The sequence below is a fragment of the Mugil cephalus genome, chromosome 8 (genome assembly GCF_022458985.1).
Source record: "Mugil cephalus isolate CIBA_MC_2020 chromosome 8, CIBA_Mcephalus_1.1, whole genome shotgun sequence".
In the NCBI taxonomy this organism is placed as follows: domain Eukaryota; kingdom Metazoa; phylum Chordata; class Actinopteri; order Mugiliformes; family Mugilidae; genus Mugil; species Mugil cephalus.
In genome coordinates, this window is record NC_061777.1 from 25,486,458 (window position 1) to 25,507,279 (window position 20,822).

Here is a 20,822-nt window from a genome sequence, read left to right on the forward strand (position 1 = left end):
CCTTTCAGTGGGTGGGATATATTAGGGAGTAAGTGAACATTTTGTCCTCAAAGTTGATATCAGAAGCAGGAAAAAGTGGGACCAAAAGGTGATGACTAGACGAGTGGGTCAAAGGATCTCTAAATCTGCTGCTCTTGGGGTGGGGTGCTCCTGGTCTGCAGTGATTTACACCTTTCACAGTGGATCTGGAGAGGAATAACTGTGAGCCGATGACAGAGTCATAGACGGCCAGCGCTTACTGATGCATGTGGGAAGCTAAATCTGGCTCATATGGTCTGATCGCCAGACTGCTGGATAAATGAATGTTGCTTCTGATATAAAATAGTTAGAATACACAGCAGTTTGTTTTGTCTGGGTCTGAAGAGCTGCAGAGCAGTCGTGATATGTCCATGGTGAACCTGGTAGCTCCTACAATGGGCACGTGAGCATCAGAACTGAACCATGGAGCAATGGAAGAAGGTGGCTCGGTCAGGGCTGTGTTAGGACATACACAATATTGGGGAGGTGGTCATAATTCTATGCCAGTATCTTTCTTTCCCCAACTCCGTCAGTGAGCCTGTGCCAAGTATACAAGTGCTGCAGCTAATGATTCTTTTCATTGCTGAATTATCGGCTAATAACTATTCTATGAAGCAATTCATTTTTTAATTGGTTATGTTATTTGTTATTATCATGCTGCTCTGGATGACAGGCCATTGCAGATCTCCCACAATTGGTGTAAGAAGAGGGAACCATCCACATTTTTTTTTTGTGGTGGCCAATTCACGTCATCTGAGCACAACAACAGGGTTCTGTTTGGTTGTAGAACTATACTATAATTGCGTGCAGCAGCAAAACAAGCTCAAACAAGTGCAGTTAAAATTGTAGGTTTTCTTCTGACATTTCACCGTTCCCCAGTACAAACATCCGTGGGTGTACCCCACCTGGACAGGTGTGAACAGGGCTGAAACACTTCTGTTAACTCCTTGGTAATTGGTCAGTGGACTACCATTTATCGGGGAAGTAAAAGAGGATCAAAACAGATTGCTCAGGTTACAGGAAGTTTCTGGCTGTTACAGATCCTAGTCATGCTACAGATGTTCCTATTAAAACCTCAACTTCCACCAGTCTGTGAGAACAGAGGAAACTACTTGCCTTCAAGGAACTCTACAAGTCCAGTGTCCGTTGTTCTAGCTTGTTGTTTGGATGTACCATGACCTGGATGACTGAACCTTCATACACAAATCCAGATGGAGTGTGGAGTGGCTGATAATTTCTTCTGCCATGCCGCTGATGCAGCACATCATCTGAAGCAGAGTCTCTGCATAAAGCGACAGCATAAAGAAAATCCATCGGACGGAATCCATTCAAGCTTCCCAAAGCTTGCGGTTTGTCAGTGTAATGTATACTGGAACTGACAAAGTACAAAGTACTTCAAAGTATAACTCCTACCAGCTCCAAAAAGAATGCATTAATGTTTCTCTATATTTCTACTGTAAATATTTTGAGTGTTGAATCAATCTGTTATGCTGTTTTTGCACAGAAAAAGCACCATCACCGATGTCTAAATGCTATCTAACCATCACAAAAGCATCTCCTCCTTCCCCGCACTCACTCACATTCCTAAACTGTTGGCCACTTTCAGACTACTTGTGCAGAGGGCTTGATTTTAGCATCCTCGCTGGTAGCTCATCATGGCACAAGCTTCATTTTAATAGATGACATAAACTGGCCAGCGTGTACCTTTTATTAAGACAGATGAAAGTCTTTGTTTTCACGAGCCCTCCTCATTCTACTCTCCTTTCTCCTAACAGGACGACACAGAGCCCTACTTTATTGGAATATTTTGTTTTGAGGCTGGCATCAAGATCATCGCCCTGGGCTTTGCTTTTCACAAAGGCTCCTACCTGCGTAATGGGTGGAATGTAATGGACTTTGTGGTGGTCCTAACAGGGTGAGTAGAGCTGGCCTAATGGCTTGTACAGCTGCTAACTGATAGAGCTGATGGGCAGCAGCGATTAATGAGGGGAGGGGGAAGCTTTGCTGCTTGTGTGCGTGCCTGTGTGTGTGTGTGTGTGCGCGCATGTGTTGCATTTTTAATGATCACTAGAGTCGAGCCATTCCAGATGGCAGGGAGCTTTCTTCCTGTCTGAACAAACAGAGGCTTGATAAGCAGAAAAGCTATAGTTCACAAATAACTGTGATACAGGGTTTCAGGAAAATCTTTTTATTATTATTTATTTATTTATCAATTGTATTTATTTTTTTATTAGAATTATAAAAACCATACAGATTTTCCAGTGATGACACAATGTTGCCTTTTCAGTCAGAACTCTGATGTCAGAGGCACTGGAGCCCTCTTCATTCCTGTGAAATGGACTGGTTCATGTATTTTGCTGGAGCTGGTGTCAAATGACAACTACCTTGTGATTGATGATCCTCTGTACACTAGAAGGAGTTCATTCCTAAACAAGCCTCTCAGCCTTAAATTAAAAAAATAATAATAATAGAGAGAGAGAGCTTAGGCAACACTTGACACAGCCATAACCATTCACTATAATGGAATATTACATTAATTTCAGTTTTATTTATGTTACATTAGTAAGAATTGAAGTGGCACAGGATGCTTTACAGAACCCAGAACCTGAACCCCCCAGAGAAGTTATTTCAAACATTTGTCTTGTTTTTGGCTTTTTTGGCCTTTTTAACTCACTTAACCTTCATTCATTACATTGACTGGAACATCAATGTAACATCAGTATTATTCTACTGATTAATCAAGTAATCGGAGGAGAAATACTTTCTGAAGGGAGTAAGGGATGGTCCAACATCAAGCTGGTGAGCCACAGTTCTCCTAGGTGGGGGCTGAGGCTCTGTCATTATTCCAGAGTCAGCAGGCAGTGGCCTTATATCCATATACTGTATAATTTTATATTTAATGTTATTTTTTAATGTTATATTTACCTTGGTGAGGTTCTTTATTGATGCTGTCAGTGGTTCGCTGCCGAGGAGTTGTTTTTATTAATGATGAACTGTTAGTTCAGCCAGGACTCAACATCAACTCACAGCTGATTTATCTATGAGCCAGCCCATATCAGCTGACCACTCAGCACAAGCATCATTGGCTAATGTCATTTACGGCGCCTATTTAAGTTGCTTTATCACGACTTGTCCTTGCTTTTGCTCCACGAGCCACTTCCACCCTAGGTCCTGTTTATATGCTGTGTCTCCCTATCAATGTCAATACTGTATCATTGATGCTGGCTCTGTTCTGCACCAGGGAACAGTCGTTGCTGCTCCCCCAGAACGGAGCCAAGCCACCAAAAAGAATTTACTGCAAATGCAATCATGGTCCTGATATATAATAACATTGGAACAGAATAAGAAGGAAATATGAGAAAATTCACTTTCTGAAACTGCAACAGTTATGTTCAAAGTAGCAGAGCCACTATATAAACTCAATAATATCTCTCTGGAAACAAATGTAAACACATCTTGTTGTCCGTCCTCTGCCGCTGATGTGGATTCATTGCCTGCAGGTATGCAGCTGGAGAGCACAGCTCATGGCTCAGCCTGCAGCTAATTAGCCAAGTTTTAAATGACACCTTGTAATCTAAACAGCTGTAGTTGACAGCTTTTGTTTTTGTTGTTCATAACAATTCATGTTAGCCTTACAAGCACACTGTGGTTATGTAAAACATACCAACAGTTGTCATTTTGCAATCTTGTTGAACAGGTGTTGTTTTAAAGGACTCAAAAGGTAGTTCAAAAGGTAACTATGGCTGTTGTCAACTTGAGTAAAACAGTTGACCTGACCTCCACCACCATGTTTAGCTGCTCTCTGTGTGAGTACCAGATGTAGAGGAGAGGTTGCTAACAAGATAATATTTAGAATAGTCTGTTTCTCTTGTTCATTTGGACTCAGGGATTAAGTTTTGCTGTTGCACTAATATTGCACAAATGAATGCTGGCTCAGCTAACTGCCTCTGGAGATCTTCTTGACTGATTTACATCAACAGGCAGCTAACAAGGATACACCTTCTTGGATTATTCTTTCTACCATCCATCATTCAGTAACATGATAGTTCAATGCATGATGGCAGAACTGTTCCGACTACAACTCCTCTGGCAGTCACCCGGACACTGCTTGTCATTTTCACTACGAATACATCAGTCACAGTTCGCAACAGAACTACAGCTTTGATGATAGAAAATCAATCCTTCTGGTTTTCCGGTCCACATCCTCCAAAGAAAACTGGAAGTAGGGTAAAACCCAAACCTCCATTGGGCTATTTAATATCAGTTCACCAACAAGATAACTTGACTTACCTAGTGAATGATAGTGAGTTAGATTTTCTCTGGCTTAGTTGTAGCAACAACACAATGATCTTTCCCAATCGGTCCCTCTTTGGTTGGTTTACACTGGAACCTCCTTTTTTAAATGATCACTGCTTACGCCTTCTTCATTACATAAGTTTGTTTTGATCAAATCATAAATTCTGTTTTATCAATTTAGTTTTGTATGAAATCCTGTAGTTATATTCCAAAAGGTGTTTAAAGAAGGGCAACTGGACTTGTAGAGTTTCTTAAGAACCAGTTTCTGGTTCTTAAGAAACAAGTCAAACATGTTTCTGATGGTTTTACCACCAGAACTGAAGAAGCTACTTGGATGAGCGGCGAAATGTCTTCAAGAGACCAGGATGACTCCTGTGATCACTAAAAAATATATAGTATCCTTACTGGGCTTTTAGTTTTAAGTTGTGACACTACCACAAACCATCTTGGGAGTAGCCAGAGAGGTTTCCTCACTATTGAATGAGAAGACTAGGATGGTAATACTGTTGTTGGTGTGGGGGGATGGAGAAAATGGAGAGCAGGGTTGGCTGTAGCATTGGGGGTAGTGATGGAGGATGCTGTTACGCTGCAGAAAGTCCCTGGACGCCTACTGATACCTCCAGGGGATGGCCCAGCCTCTCTTACACTATTGCACAGAGGTTTATTTGGACCATCTTCGGCTTGTGTCAGGAACCTTATTTGCAATAAACAGAGTCTCCACCCAATTCCCCAAACCCTCATCAACGCCCCTGCCACTCCCACTGGAAGTCACTGGGAGGCACGGAGCCTTTGTTCTTGTTATTTTCTAGCGGTGGTTGCCCTCTTGTAAGCTTCCAGTGAGTGTCCCAAGGATGATGCAGATAAAAAAGTCAAAGGTCGATTGCACAAAAAAATGTACAATACAGTACAGGTTGGTGGTAGATGTTTTGTGGTTGTAGAGTAAGGCAGTTGCTCTTTAAGATCTCACATCAACACACAACAATAGGACAAAAGGAATAGAAAACAGGGCAACTATTAACAGCCTCAGTGTTTGGATTACGTAACAAACAGCTACGATTATAGCTAAAAGTCCTACATACAAAAACAGTTACAGCTGGGGTTGTGTAAGTATGTTTGGGCTGTGTAAATGCATGTATATCACATGTACACCAAGCTCAATATGTTGAGGGAAGAGGTGAGGATTATTGACAAATTGTCAGGGCATGCAGTCAGAGCCTCTTCCAGTGTGTGTTTATGTGTGTGTGTGTGTGTGTGTGGATGGATGGGAGCGGCCCAGGCAGGCCTAATTCAATTGGAGCTGAGCAGGCTGACATGATAACTATAATTGCAGGGCTGGGTGGTGGACAGAGGCCATTACAACAACGGTCTGGTCATCTTATCAATGCCATGCTACACTGACAGGCTGAGCCATGTTGTCAGGATCGAAATTGGATTGCTCCTATGAAGCCATGCATGCACATGCAGCTGACACACTTAAACACACGCGCACACACCTTAAAAAAGAAAGAAACAACAACAACAACAAACATCTCCATGATGAGATGTCCATTTCCTACAGGATGTGCTGTGCAGAAACCCATAGCCATTAGGCATTAGCAGTGACTCATTGATAACCAGCATTCAGCTGATATGGATTCTGTCAGCTTGGAAAACTTTGCAATATATTTGCAATGTGGACTTTCGCACTTCCCTTGCTTCAGGTTAAAAGAGTGATGGCACTGAAAACCATGGAAGGCAAAGGATACATTTGTATAGATTTATGTACACTGATCAGCCACGACATTAAAACCACCTCCAGCACAAGTATAACTGACCATCTTGTGACAACACGATGTCCTGCTGGGAAACTTTCGAACCGGAAACTTTCCTGTGGATGTGTACCACTCACCTAGACCAGATCAGACACTCCATCCCATAGCAATGACAATGATTCATTTTATTTTAATTTTTATCTATTTATTTTTTTAAGTTTTCATGTTGAGTATAGAGCGGGATGCTCGACGTAGCTACCTTAGCATTTCATGAAAAAGCTCTGACAGATCCAAAACTCTGCGCATTGTTGACTAAGTTATAACATTAGTTAAACTTTTCTGAATCTGAATCTGATCATATCAAGACAAGTAGCCCACTGATTCCACTTTTTGGACACTGGACCCTTATTTATTCACATTATTGTTCTCCTTTGGGAGCTTTCCAGGATTTGGAATCCTTTCATGAGAAGAATAGTAAAAAGGGTTTTTGTTGATTCAATGAGACACTCCATTGGGATTTCATGATGAGGCGTGTTCCAGCTGATAAAGAGAAAAACAGAAAACGCTGCACTCAATTGGTTAGTTCCCAAACCGGTCAGAGCCATTTTGTTGTAAACAGGTTCAACACCTGGGTGCTCAGACGACATGTACGACTGTTGCATAACTCCGCTGTCCATCATCACATAAAGCCCGTCCAAATGACTTGACTGGCCTCTGCAGATGTTTGCTGGAGCATCATCATTTCCCAACGGAAGGATTCCAGGCCAGTCAAGGGCATTATCGCTTCTAGATTTCATTCTAGAAAAGATTTTCTAGAATTCATTCTGTTCTGTTCAGTTTGTCAGTTTATTTCCATCGGCCATGCTTCTTTTTCAGTTAGTGTTTCCTTGTGTTTCCCACATGCTTTTTCATAAATCCCAAGAAAGGCTGGTGAACTCTGCAGGGCATTCAGCTGTTATTTATACACCTAAGAGGAAAGAGTGACAGCCATGGCATGGTAACAGGAGGAGAGTATCCAGGGAGAAATGCTCCCTATTAGTCTCTGGTTGGAAAAATCCAGTGCCTCTGCTTTATGACACAGTTATTCACTGCAGATGTTTTACATGATGTCTGCTGTTAAATTTCACTGGGGCTTCGTTACAAATAGGCTGTAACAAGAATAACATTACTTCTAGCCGAGTGCTGGAAAATAACAAAAGAATTGCCACAGTCTACGGCGTAACCCGACTTGCACCTCCATGGAGATGTAACCGTGCTTTCAGAAATTGACACACAAATGGGAAACTTAAAAGAATCCAGTCCAGGTAAATACACTAGGGTGAAAATGATAAATCGTCATGGCCACCGCCACCACCACTGATTTTGCAGACAAACCACGTCTACAAGAACCAGACTGAAACACATTCACTGTAATGCATCCCAGACCATCATTAAGGTGTAATAAATGTTATTCACTTCACGTGTGAGCCCTCAGACGTCTTTTGCGCCCCACCTTTTACACATTCCAATAAGATGTAGGGATTTGCTAATGAGAGCATATAGTATCTGACTCCGTCTTGCTCCTTCTTAGATCAATAGTGTATTGAGCTGAACTGAGAGGGAATAGTCAGTGCTCCTCTATATACGGTAGCTGGCTGAATCGTTCCTATAATACAGCCTCCCCACTGCCACACACAGCATAGCATGGCACAGCATAGGTGAATGGTAATATTTTTCAGATACCCATGACATACCATTTGCAGTCACTACAGTAGCTCAGTTTAGAAAAAAAAGGAATTTCTTGCAGGTTTTTACATATAGAATCAAATATCATAATAATATAACAAAAAAGAATTCACTTTATCTAAACCTTATTGTGTCTTTTAGGTTTACTAAAGGTTGTAAAAGTCAAAGATCAGTATATCTGGCCCATTTGAATTCAGAGGTCAAGAATTATTATGTGCACAGATGTCGTGGTAATGTAACCACTACAGGGCTAAACTATGCTTTTGTAATTTTTTTGCGATTTTATAGGTTACTATTTTGGCTTTTCTGCAGAAAATGTAACTTTAAAAACATGCAAAGCATTTGTAGCCTGAAGTAGGAAAACTCATTTCTTATCAACAATGTGGGTGTGGTAGCGTGGCACCAGGATTTCATTGTTGGGTGTGTTTCATCGGATACAGAGAAAAAAAATCATCTAGCCTCCACGCAACTGGATAGACCTATGACCTACAAGGCATGCTCGACAAATGCGTTAAATGCAGTCAGCTGTAAACTGCTCACCTCTAGGACGCTGGCCATTTTGCTGTAAATAAATTCAACTCCATGGTGCTCAGGGGATGTGTACGACTACATTAATCTTCTGTCATTTGCCACATAAAGCCCATCTAGCAGACAGGCAGATCTTTGCTGGAGCATAATCACGTCCCAACAGAGAGGCTCCAGACCAACTTTCTGCCACAAAAGACTGTGCAGGCAAAGATGTAGGTCTGGCTTCCAGACAAAGGCCTGCTAGCAAGTGAGTCAAAGTCTCTATTTAGAGGGGGGACAGTTTGACTCTAAATTAGTCTGTCTGACATTATTGTTTTCTATTAGGCAGTGAATGTCTACCTTTTGTGCACTGATGTTATGTAGAGATTTTGTGACACATAAAGACAATTAAATATATCCACTAAGGAGAACATCAGAGGCAGTGTGGTGTAGGATAATATTAATGTGCTGTATTGTCAGCAAGAATGCTGCTGTCCCACTTCCAAACTGATTTTGCTGCTATTTGTCAAGTTGGAATCTGAAGTCTGTGAGTTGGGACAAAAGTCTTTTGTGTGGTAGCAGGATCCCGTGCTCCTTTGTGATTTGACTCATCGTTCCTGATGGCAGCGTCTGCTCTCGTTTAACAAAATGTCTGTTCTAGGCTGCTGATTTAACTTGAGGTTTTGTGCAGCTTATTTTCTTTTGAAATCTTCACAGCAAATGCGTAAAGTGCAAAAACACCCATACAGCCAGAATATAATGGAAAATACTTCAGGTGGAAATAAACCAGAGTTTTTTCCTTTAAAATGGATGAAGACTCTTTACACAAACAGAGACAGACTCAAGTTACAGATTAAATGACTTTAAGCTCGACTGTGCTAAAACCAAAAAACACTTGCAACCTGACTTTAGATCATTAACAGCAGTGACTTGTGACTTTGCTTTGACCTGAGCTTTTTGACTTTTGAGATTAGATGTAGCCTTGGCTTACACCTGTAACCTTATAGACTGTTAGTCTATCCCCTGGACTCTTATCTGCTCTATGTCCCAACATAATGAATTCATCTCCTGAAAAATGAAAACATGAGATTTGCACTAATCATTTTCAGATCATCTGGAGCCTTGTTGTAGTATTGTTTTAACAGTCTTGCTCTGCTTGTTTGGCTAAAAGAAATAAGGATTTTATCATCGGCTTGTATTTCATTCCTGTCTTTTAATCATTTTCTACAACTCAGATGAATGTTCTGCCACAGCATCTGCTTGTTTTGGTGGTTTGAGCTATGATATTTCTGTGCATGGTTTGTATTCTATGGTAAAAAAAAAAAAAAAAAAAAAAAGATTTTGTACTGAAAGAAACGGAGAAAGAATGTGTTTGTATTCCAGTCAGCCCTCCATCTGTTTCTCAGATCACTGTAGTCTGGGATCAGCCTCGGCAGCAAGCATATTGGCGCGATTATGATAAGAGCTGGTTTGTGTATTTGCTGTGTAAAATCTTGTGACGAACAGAGGATTCTGGCTGTCTCTCAGCAGCATCCACACCTCCCCCTGAACCCGTAGCAGGGACCACTGGCTCTCAGTGTTTGGCAAACAGGCTTGCAGTGCCAACAGGAGTAGCAGTGTGTGATACAGCACGATGCTTCACACTCTCTGTAGAGAGGCAGGGAACCAAAAGAGAAAACACACACTACTGTCTGAATCCTGATAAAAGAAGAGTAAAACACAAGGGATATATGTTAGTCTACTGTTTTTATCCTTTGTCTTCAATATCTGGAATTTTAAGCTCTAAATATAAACTCTTTATCATCACTTTTCTAGTTGGTCACTAGTTGATGGTCCAGGCTGTGGTTGCCGAGGTAACCCTCTCGTGCATTTCCCCTTCCCAAATGTTTCCAAGTGAAACGAGCAGAATAATGCCAGTTTATGGATGGAGCCAGCTGTTTTTGCTGCAGCCGCAAACCTTCCAAGCCCACTCTGAACACTGGGAATGAGGTGGTAACCAAAGACAAAGTTTTCAACTCTGTGCTTGTATCATTTGTCAGTCAAACCAATCAAACGCTCCCACTGCGCCGTCGCTTCATTCGTGTGTAACTAGGTACACATACACTTTGTGACGCTAAAGTTCTTTTTTTTTTGTCTATTACCTCTACAACTCGCTCAATTTCACTGCAACATTTCACGGCGTTGTGTCATCACACCCCTGCCATGCTCTTGCTGCTCGCACGCCACTTAAGTTTGAGTTCATATTCCCCTACTTAATTAATCAAAGAAGACTTGTGATCAAAAATGGCAGGACAAAAGAAATGCAAGAGAGCAAGGGAGTGCAGAAAATTTCAGACACCGGGAAAAATTAATATTTGCTCACAGAAAAGTAGGAGAAGTGTGTCGCTGTGATGAAAGGGTTTAGCATACAACGACAGTAGGACATCTACACTCACGTTAAGCAGCATATGACAGCTAGTCTGCAAGCTCAAAGCACAGGAAACTATCACTAGAGTCAGTTCTGAGGTCATTGCCTGGAATGGGAAGCCTTTTATGATGACTTCATAAAAGAGTGCCTCACTAAAGTCGCAGGAATAATGTACACAGAAATAAGGCACTCAAGAACTTGTCGATTGCACGTGATGAGAGCGCAGATTTCACAGGCACCACAAACTGTTGTTTTTTGCTAAGTTGAGGATAACTTTGCATTAGAGAAAATCAGACTGAGGTACAGAATGACCAACAGCCATGTCTGTGAATTCTTTCACATCTCCACATGTCCTCCAAACGTCCTCCTGTCCTGCCAACCGTCCTTCAATCCAAAGAGCAGCGTCACTGTTCCCACTGAGTTACCAGAAACAATGAGTTCAAAATAGATTCCACAGTATCCAGGTGTTAATACGTATAGAATATACATCTATTCCATTTATCCTCCACCCCACCCATCATCCTTACTAAGAAGCAATCTGAAGCTGCTTGTTAAAATGCTTGTTAAAATGAGCTGCACATGATAAAAACACGTAAAGCTGTGATGTAGGCGATGTAAGTGTTTGTTTTTCTTTATATCATATGTCAAGCAGAATTTACCTACATTTATGAGCAGCTGTATCTCACCCGAGTGGCCCAGCCCTTCATGTGTTTTGCCTTATGTGGAGATTGGACTCTGCTTTCGATCAGCAATAGAGGGCTATTACAAACAGGAAAAATTCTGTGCTACCAGAAAAAATGGTTTAACACACCATTAATGTATTAAATGGAAATATGGGAAAATTAAATACCTATGTGTTAATTGCATCCATAGACACCATGTAGTGTATTTTCAGATCACATGTTAAACGGTTTTGTTTTTCTTTCAACACCGAACAGTAAGAGCAGTCCACCACTCAGGTGTTACAGTGCCTGATAGCTGCTCTGCTTTATACAGAGGATTATCAGACTCTAGGCTGTAGACCTTACGGTGATGGCTGTGTGGTCAGAGCTAATGCACACAGGCTGCCACAGATCTCTCTGAGAAGTCAGACCGTGGCATTTGTACAGTATGCTTCTCTCTAATCAGCCTCTCTCTGAAGGGAAAGGCTGGAACAAATAAATGAATAATTGATTAGGTTTCACCGTGGATGAATTAGCCGAGTTAGAGAGTGCATTTTGTTCTCTTTGATAAGCACTGTGCACAGTATGGCTAAAGTGTACTTTACTCCAGGCAATGTTATACATACTACTATAAATATATTGCCGACATGATATGCTGAAATATGCTGGAAACGAGTTAACCCTTACTTTGCATTTACTATAAAGACTTGGACTATTTTTAACCTAGACAGCTCACTTGTGGTCTCTCTCAGCCATCAGATATAAATGTACTCCCCGGTCTTGTCTCCAGTTTGTCCCGAGAGCAGTTTTGGTCGTGTGTCTCAGTGTTAAATTAGTCTATTGCGTAGAGTTCTAGGTGTTTCATACCATACGGGTGAAACAAGAATTTCCAATTTCTGACGTTGACTATTTTGTCGTAGTAAGACATTGCCAGTGTTATGATGAGACTGATGTGATTTTGTTGCAGTTGAAGTGATTGACAAACTAGAGACTGCATCCATCAGCATTTAGAAGACACAGCACGTCTCCCTTTCTTTAGTTGTGGCCTCATCAGCCTGAAGTATTTCAAGTGAGCCTGATTTAGTGAGAACCTCCAACGTCTTAAATTCTGAATCTGCAGCACAGTCGGGCAAGTTTAAGGAAATAAATTCTAACATCTAACTTGGAGATATTTTAACTGATACGTGATTTTCATAAATTTTCAGCAGAGCTGATGTCATATGCAAAATATCACAGAAAATGCTGTTCTGCACTAAACCTGTAACACGGGCTCTTAAAAAATATTCTCTCAAGGTAGTACTATTTGCTAATATTTACTTGACATGGCAATGGCTATCACTATTCATCATTAGACATCATCTGTATTGTACATACACCTGCTGTCACTAATAAGTTGTAGTGAGGGTCAGTGCCCATCTTATCTGAACCTGAATGTTTAACCAAAGAACTGTTCTAACCTGGCTTAGCTTTTCTGGACTTTTATGACAAATCAACTCTACCCAAGTCAGTCAGTGAGAAGTTGTGGGGAGAGATGAGATGAGGAACAACACTTTGACATAATGGTAGCACATACTGGAGCTCTCTTCTCTCGCTGTGCAGTGGGGAAGTGGGCTATCATAGGGAAAGACAGGAGAGGTTAAGATATGTGAAAAGAAAAAACAAACAAGCTATACTTTTGATGTAATTTGCCTGAAATTGAGCAGTTTATTTCAAGTGTATACTGCTGTCTGTGCTTCCAACAGCAACAGCGAACCCATCGTGACATCACCCATTGGATGCTGAAAGTCGAAAATGAAGTCGTGTTCGCCTTGCTGGATGAATGCACTCTAAATATGGACATGGGGGTCGTGCTGGGGAGGAGCTAAGGCAGGCTGGACATTGAGACGCGCCCACATAACCCTCTGCTACCTGTCACTTAAAGCGGGAATTATTCAGAACCTTAAGCCTTAATAAAAACAAATTAAACAAATGAGTTAGAAAAAAACACAGTTGTCATGAATAGTGAAATAAACAATTGAGACCAAAATATTTTTTTTTGTGGGCTGCAGACTGTAAACATGTTTAATATCACTTTAAAATTGGTCTTTTTAACATTGAGGTCTATGTGGAGCTGATCATGTTTTATGGGCGTTATTCACCCATAGAGAAGTGGCAATAACAGAGAATAAAACTGGATTAAAAGTTAAAACATGTCACAGTGCTCAGCCTACAGCTCCAGCAAAGGATCAGGAAAACTCTGAACTCTGAACATGATCTGATTGAAATGAAGAACTGGATGTCAATTGATTTTATATAGGAAAAATAAAGTCATACCATCATTAATATGTACCTTGATCACCCAACACCACTTTATAAAGTTTGAAATTAACCAAACCTTATGCTAGCCTTATGCTAGCTGGTTATCTAGACTAAAGGCTTAGAAAAATAGCAGCTACCGTCATATATACTGTGAAACCCATGTGTGCTAGCATGCTAATGTTATAATGATAATACTAAACAACAGTAAGACTAGTTTAATTTTCACTATTTCCCACCATTTCAGAGAGACTGAGGAGAAGCTCAGCTTCTCAGCTCCGCGGCTGATGAGGCGATATAGCTACAAAACATTTTACAGGCTCCTTTAAGATATTTAAAGTAAGTATACACTGAGCTATTTAAGTGAGGGCCTTTTACATATTGACAGACGTTGGCATTAACATTTATAGGCCCATTAATGATGAACATAAGACATTTATTTCAACGTAGCACATCTGCCCCATAGGGTTACTCTGTAGAATCTTCCCTCCAAGGTATCAAACATGGCGCCCATGATTTGAGTTAAATTTACAACAAATAATTATTGTAAATTTACAATAAATTATTGTGATTATATGACAGTAAATTACTGTGATATATTTACAATAAATAACTGTGATATATTACGGGTGTTTGCAGCGAGGTCCTAAAATAAATAGTATTAACTCCCCACAACCTCCATCTGTCAAATTACAGTGTACTCTCCGTTTGCTCTGCTCGGTGCAGTGGCCCGATGGGGACTAAGGGGCTTGACTGGCAGCTGTGTTTTATGTGACTCCCCGAGCCATTTATTTAAATGCACTTGTATTCCTGGAAAGTGAACTGTGCCTCTATCTCCTTTTCACTCCAATGAGACTGCAGTAAAACAGAACAGAGATCGTACCAGGACAGGACAGCAAGTCCTTCTGGCCAATAGCACAGTGAAAATCTTTTTTGGGTGTGTGGCTCTGCAAGCTGAAAAAGGAGGAATACCAAGTGAAGATGAAGGCCCCCGCTCATACAGTATATTTTGTTCTATTTCAAGAAATCCACTATGTTTCTGTCTAGTAGCCACTATGTACATATATAGCTCATATACTGGTATGGCAGCATCAATGGATAACCTATGGTTAAAACGTGTATCTTGAAATCGAAGGTTGTTGCTCGTGTTTGCTGGTCAATAAATTGATTTGTTCATTCCTTGAATAGTATTGTGCCCAGTGACGATCAATCTGTCCTGCTGTCTTGCTTGGAGTCACGGTTTGGCAGTCAGAGCTTTGTGGGCATTGCATCAAAAGGGAAAACATTTAGTCTGGTGTAACTATATGAATGTAAGTCCAGTAATTTACTATTTGGATCAGGTTGGGCAAACACAGAGAAAAACACTTCTGAGCCATGACAAACTCCCCAGTCCACATTGTTTTTGTCCTGTTTTGTTTTTGTGGTGGAAAAGTTGGTGTATTATTTAAGCTCCCCAGTTTACCTTTAAAAATGTGCAGTGTCCTTTGAGGAGGGCACTGCAGAAGGTACACATAAATCCCTCTAGAAGTCATGGATTAAACATGAGTCATGTAATTTAGAGTCAAACTTTCTCCCCTCCAGGTAGATAGAGACTCGCTTGCCTTGCTTGCTGGAAATGCCTTAGCCATCTAGGTCTGGACTCACTCTGCTGAAAACTGGCAGGAGAGGCAGTAGAGCTGAGGATCAGACCAAGAGGGAGGGAGATGTGGTGAACTGCAGAGGTCGATGAGTGGATGAGTCCTAAGTGTACAGACTGATTGGCAGTAGGAGCCGCACAGAAACGCCACACCCAGACAAACACACAGAGAGGAGAAACAGGTGGAATAACAATAAACACAAAAGAGAGAAAGAAACACAAGGGATGAGGGAGAGGCAAAGTCCAGATCATGATGGAAAATGAAACAAAGCATGTGTTCTTATTACATAGTATGAAATCTCTGGGCTTGGGTGAGATACAGGTTATATAAATGTTTAGTTTATTTATTTGGTGAATATCATTCAGAATCATTCAGACAAGAAAAAGAAGAAAGTTTCCTTAAAGTCACCAAGTTTCTCTGTTTGAGGTAGTTAACTAGCTCTACAAGTTAGTAACTGTGATGAGTGAGCCAAAAGAAAATGGAACAGGACTAACTTTGCGAGTATTGTTACGACCTGGCTCGTGGAGACAAAAATACAGAGGTGATAGATGAAAGAAGAAAGAATCCTGAGAAGTAGCTGGTTAGGGCGGTCAAGCCCATGAACCACACAAAGACACTTACACCGTCCACACAAACTATATACTCATTCCACAAACAATTATATTCTTCAGTTTCTCAGTTGTGTCAAATGTCCTCTGGTCAGTATTCATTTCAGTAGATTTTTACATTTAGTTTTAATGTGCAGTGATCCTCTATTTGAAGAAATAACCGAGCCTTTTGTTTTTAAATAATGCTGTGTGCTTGTCTCTAAAACAGGAACCTTTGGGGTTTATTGTTGTTGACAAGGACAAAATTACAGAATAATGCCAGACTTTCTCTCAATAAATCCTTAACCAATAATACTGATATGCCTTTTTCCTTTAGGGCCTCACACCTCCTTTATTGTGTGGCATGAATGATGCCAACAGGCAGTTCTGAAGTATTTCCTCTTCCGTCTAATTGGGTCCCATCTGTTTTCCTGGCAGATGTCTGCAATGTAACAGTAACTAAACAAATTATCGCTACAAGAGATGATAGTTACTATTCATAGTTGAAGGCTGAGGTCCTCTGTTATTTCTTTATTCATTTCATAAAGATATACATGTAGAGATATGAATGTGTGTATGTAAATAGACAGAGCCGGTGCTCTCTCTGAGCCAGTGCTGGTCTCCTGGCTGTTTGTCTCTAATGAGATCAGTGGAGCCTCCTTTGTTTCTATGGCGACACCTCTCGACGTCTTTGCTGTGGCTTACCCTCTCGAGCATCTCTCACTCCTTGCCTTCTGTGTCTCTACTCTCCAGTTTTGTAACCCCCATATCCTCCCTGTTCCCCTCTCATCTCTTCACCTGGGTCTTCAGTCATTTGTCAGTGTTACAGTACTTTTATTGGTGTCATCAGGCCACTATCCATGTCCCAGTGGTCCCTGCATGAGAATGAATGTGTCATACACTGGTAAAGATGGAGACAGCAAAGTTACATGAGGAAATATCAGCTGTATGCCCAGATAAGGAAGAATGAAAGGATTTTACTGCCACCCATAGGACAAAGTCAAAGTAATGTGTGTGGTTATTCATCAATAACAAGAACTTACTTGTGCACTAAAACATTAGTCATAGATCACAGTAAAATAAAATCTATCAAGCGAAACACAAAAAAATTAAAAAACAAAACAAAAAAAAACAATAAAAAAATATGTGAGTGGTGTAGCAAAAGCTTAGTTGTGGAAGTCAATGTCCTAAAAAGTCCTGCAAAATATTGTACGATTTCTGCTGGAATATTTTGGAAGTTTGTGTCTTGATGGATATTCAACTTGTAACCCTTTATGATTTTTAGGATTTGTCTGCTGTGCTTTTTTATAGGATGTTTTAATATGTGAAAAATATTTGAAACTGTTTCACTGCTCCGTGTGGAAATGATTACATGTCACAAATGGTGCTCCCACATGCATGTCTGTTATGGCTAACGCAGAATTGCAGATCAGCAGAACAAGACACTAAACTACTTTTAGGTAAATACACAGTATGTATACAGGTTTGTCCTATGCACCCACTAGATTAGGTGACAGAAGCAAGAAAAACAGGAAAGAATAAGTTGAGCAGCTTCGATAACTGTGATGCTAGAATGTCTCCAAAACAGTCGCTCTTGACTCCTTGACTCAAAAGTGAGTCAAGGAGAGAAAAATGGTAAACCGGCAACATGGTCATATGCAGACAAGGCTGGATAGATAGGTGCCTGGTTGTTGTTGCGTATATCAAGGTGTAGCTGCAGACCAGTCAGGGTGCACAAGAGCAACAGAACGGAACAATGGATGAAGGTGGCCTGGTCCGATGAATCATGCTTTCCATTACATCACATGGATGGCTGGGTGCATGCGCATCACTTCCCTGTGGGACACATGGCCCCATGATGCACTATGGCAAGCTGTTGGAGGCAGTGTGATGCTTTGGGCAATGCTCTACCGGGAGACCTTGGGTCCCACCATTTATATGGATGTTACTTTAACACCTACTGAGCTGGACCGCCTGCTTAAGCATTGCTGAAACTATGTACACCTTTGATGGAATCAGTATTCACAGTTGCCATTTGTAGGATAATACACCCTGCCACAAAGCAAAAAGGGTCCAGGAATGGTCCGAGGAACACAACATGCTGAAGGTGTTTACTTGGAATGCAAATATCTCACACTTTCAGAGGTCTAGTGGAGTTCAGTAAGAGTGTCTGATCAGTGTGTATACAGTGTGTGTCTGACAAAACCATTATGCACAGATGCCAGTGTGATAGTGTGTGTTGCCTGCCACAAAGACACAAGGAGATGCAGATACAGGAAATATATACAACTCGTATAGCACATGGGTGTAGATTCAGATTCCCTTGGTTCAACACTGGATACTAGCTAGTTCACATTAATATGTTGTGGAAACAAACACTGCTTGAGAGCTTGGCTAAAGCCTAACTTAGTTTAATCATCATAATTTGCCTTAGGTCTATTAAATGGGCCCCAGGCTGTTTCTAATATGCTGGGTCTGGTATATTTCTTCATGCATTAAGCCTTGAAGAATTGGTACTCTGATTAATGTACTTCCTTAATTAGCGCAGTGCAAAGGGAGATGCATCTCATCTACAACTCCTTCTTCACAGGATGTTTGAATCTCTACCAGCTTTTGTCTTATTCCGATTCTTTGCTCACTTTAGCCTCGGTGTCTTGTTATTAGCAGATAGGAAAGGGTCCATGTTGGACTGTCTAGGCTGGAGTCCTTCCGTTTCAGTGTTTACATGTTGTGCATTCGGAGGTGGGTTTCTGCATACACTGGTAGCATCAGTTGTTTTATTCAGTTACTGCTTCCTTTCTGTCAGAGAAGCTCAAACAAGTCTGGTCATTCTTCCCTGATCTTTGCCATCAATGAGGCAGTTTTGCCCAGAGAACCACCACTCATTTGATGTATTATGTTTGGACCATTCTCTGCAAACCCTGAAAGCAGAATATCCCAGTAGATCAGCAATGTCTGAAATAGTCAAACCATCCCATCCAGCCTTAATAAACATGCTGCAAAGTCACTTTAAGGGTCCGTTTGATACCCCTTTTAGAAAAGTTAACGGGCAATTAAGATTAAACTACCATGCCTGGATACTCTGCCTTGTAGGGTAGTGTCAGTGTCTGCTGCTGCTGCTGCTGCTGCTCACGCCTTTTCAGGAACAGGGCTGTGCCTTTTTTTGTTGTTGCCATGGATACCGAGGTGATGATATACTGTAGACGTGTCTGAGGTAAAGACATCCAGCCTCTTCTACGTTTCTCTGATTGGTCATTTAACATGTAAGCAGAGCCACAGTCATAGCCATGACTTATTCATGTGTACAGTGTACAGTGGTTTAATCAGACAACCTCACTGTCATAAAATCTGGATTTTTAGCAGCATCTTAGAAAACACATGACCACTGACAACAGAAATATGTTACTGACAGCATCTTAATTGGAAATTCAGGTGTGTTAAAATACAGTGTATGTGAGCAGTGAGAGGGGGAGAGAGGCTAACAGATGTTAAGGTATTAGGACTAAGGTTATATTTAATCTAATATGTATAACATGTTTGGGTATGCAGAATGCAGTGCTGGGTGTTCAGCTCGGCTCGAGTTGCACTTGAGCACACAGCAAAGACGACAGCCAATAGTACGCTGGCACATAATATATGTTCTGTGTCTGCGTAATGCCTTCGGGGAACACGGAGAGCTACTGTTAGCTGGGAGGCCAGGAACTTCGGAAAACTATTTGTTCATTTTGATGTCAAGATGAGATAAAGATGTCAAATGTTGAATGTCTTCTGAATCGCATGCCCTAGTTCACTAAGCTAACAGAAAATCAGAGGGGTCACTCTGAATGAGCTGAAAAACTATGCCACAGGGACCCGAAACTGTCAGACAGAAAAATATTGGTCATGGTCCTTAACTATAGCCCCAAAATGGCTGGGACTTTCCACAGGGTTGTGCTAAGTATGTGTTGGCAGTCAAGTTTACCCAGCAGGAGTTTCTGAAGTGGAAATACATTCACAATGAGGGAAAACAAAAACCACACGCAGGCTTCTTCATATAAACTGCAGCTTTATGTCACTGTGATGACCTCTCATCCCCCTCATGGGTTTCTGATATCATTTTACTCTCGCCCTCCTTCTTTACACCACCTTTACTCCTCTAATAGTAGACTGGTAGAACGGGATCTAAGTGACAAGAAAAAAGAGTGCAAATACTTGATCTGATTTTGTCATCAGTCTGAACCCTTCAATATCACCCTGCTCTCTTGTAAAAGAGATAGTATTTTCAGGGCCTTACGCCAAGTCTAAGTATGGTGCTGTCATGAATATTTAAATGAATATAAAATGTAGGGTTGAGTCAGAATGCAGGATGCAGTATTGGGTGTTCAGACCATCTCAAATCTCAACACTACTAGTACTATTAATAAGGGACACGATAGATCCATGTTCATACAAAATCTACAGTAGACTGACACACTTTTAATTACAGCAGCAGCAAAGTCCCAAATTTTTATTGACAGTAGGAGCGTTCCCTTGACATAATACAAGTCTGCACAAATCCATTACACGTGCGTGAAGTTGAGCATGACAACGCAATTCAAAATAAAAACTTAGCTAGCAGAACAACGTATCCAGCTCTGTTGTCTCTGAACAAGCCTGGGGTTGTAATGTTTGCCATGGGCCCCACTAGACTCTAAAATGTCTTCTGACTGGACTGGGAACTGTTTCATCTAGTATGTAATCCAGTTGTGAGGTTCCTCTCAGACACAGTATAAGCCAAATTCTATTGTTAGCTGACAAGCAGACTTACAAGGCATGCAGAGAATAGCAGAGATCCACCGTGTTATTCCCTGTATTTACATATGTTACATCAAACACACAGAGTAGCAGGAAAACATGCTTGCTTCTAGTCTCATTTTCATTATGTCCAGATCGACATGCAAACATGGTCTTTTCTGTTT

At 41.0% G+C, this 20,822-nt stretch overlaps 1 protein-coding gene across 19 annotated transcripts in view; it reads left to right on the top strand.

Moving 5' to 3' along the window:
- Positions 1-20,822, top strand: part of cacna1ba (calcium channel, voltage-dependent, N type, alpha 1B subunit, a) — a 114,053-nt gene that overhangs the window by 4,389 nt on the left and 88,842 nt on the right. For all 19 annotated transcript variants that reach the window (XM_047592015.1, XM_047592016.1, XM_047592018.1 and 16 more), the window contains exon 3: positions 1,794-1,933. In XM_047592015.1, the coding sequence (XP_047447971.1) occupies positions 1,794-1,933 (140 nt within the window). The remainder of the gene's footprint in view (positions 1-1,793; positions 1,934-20,822) is intronic.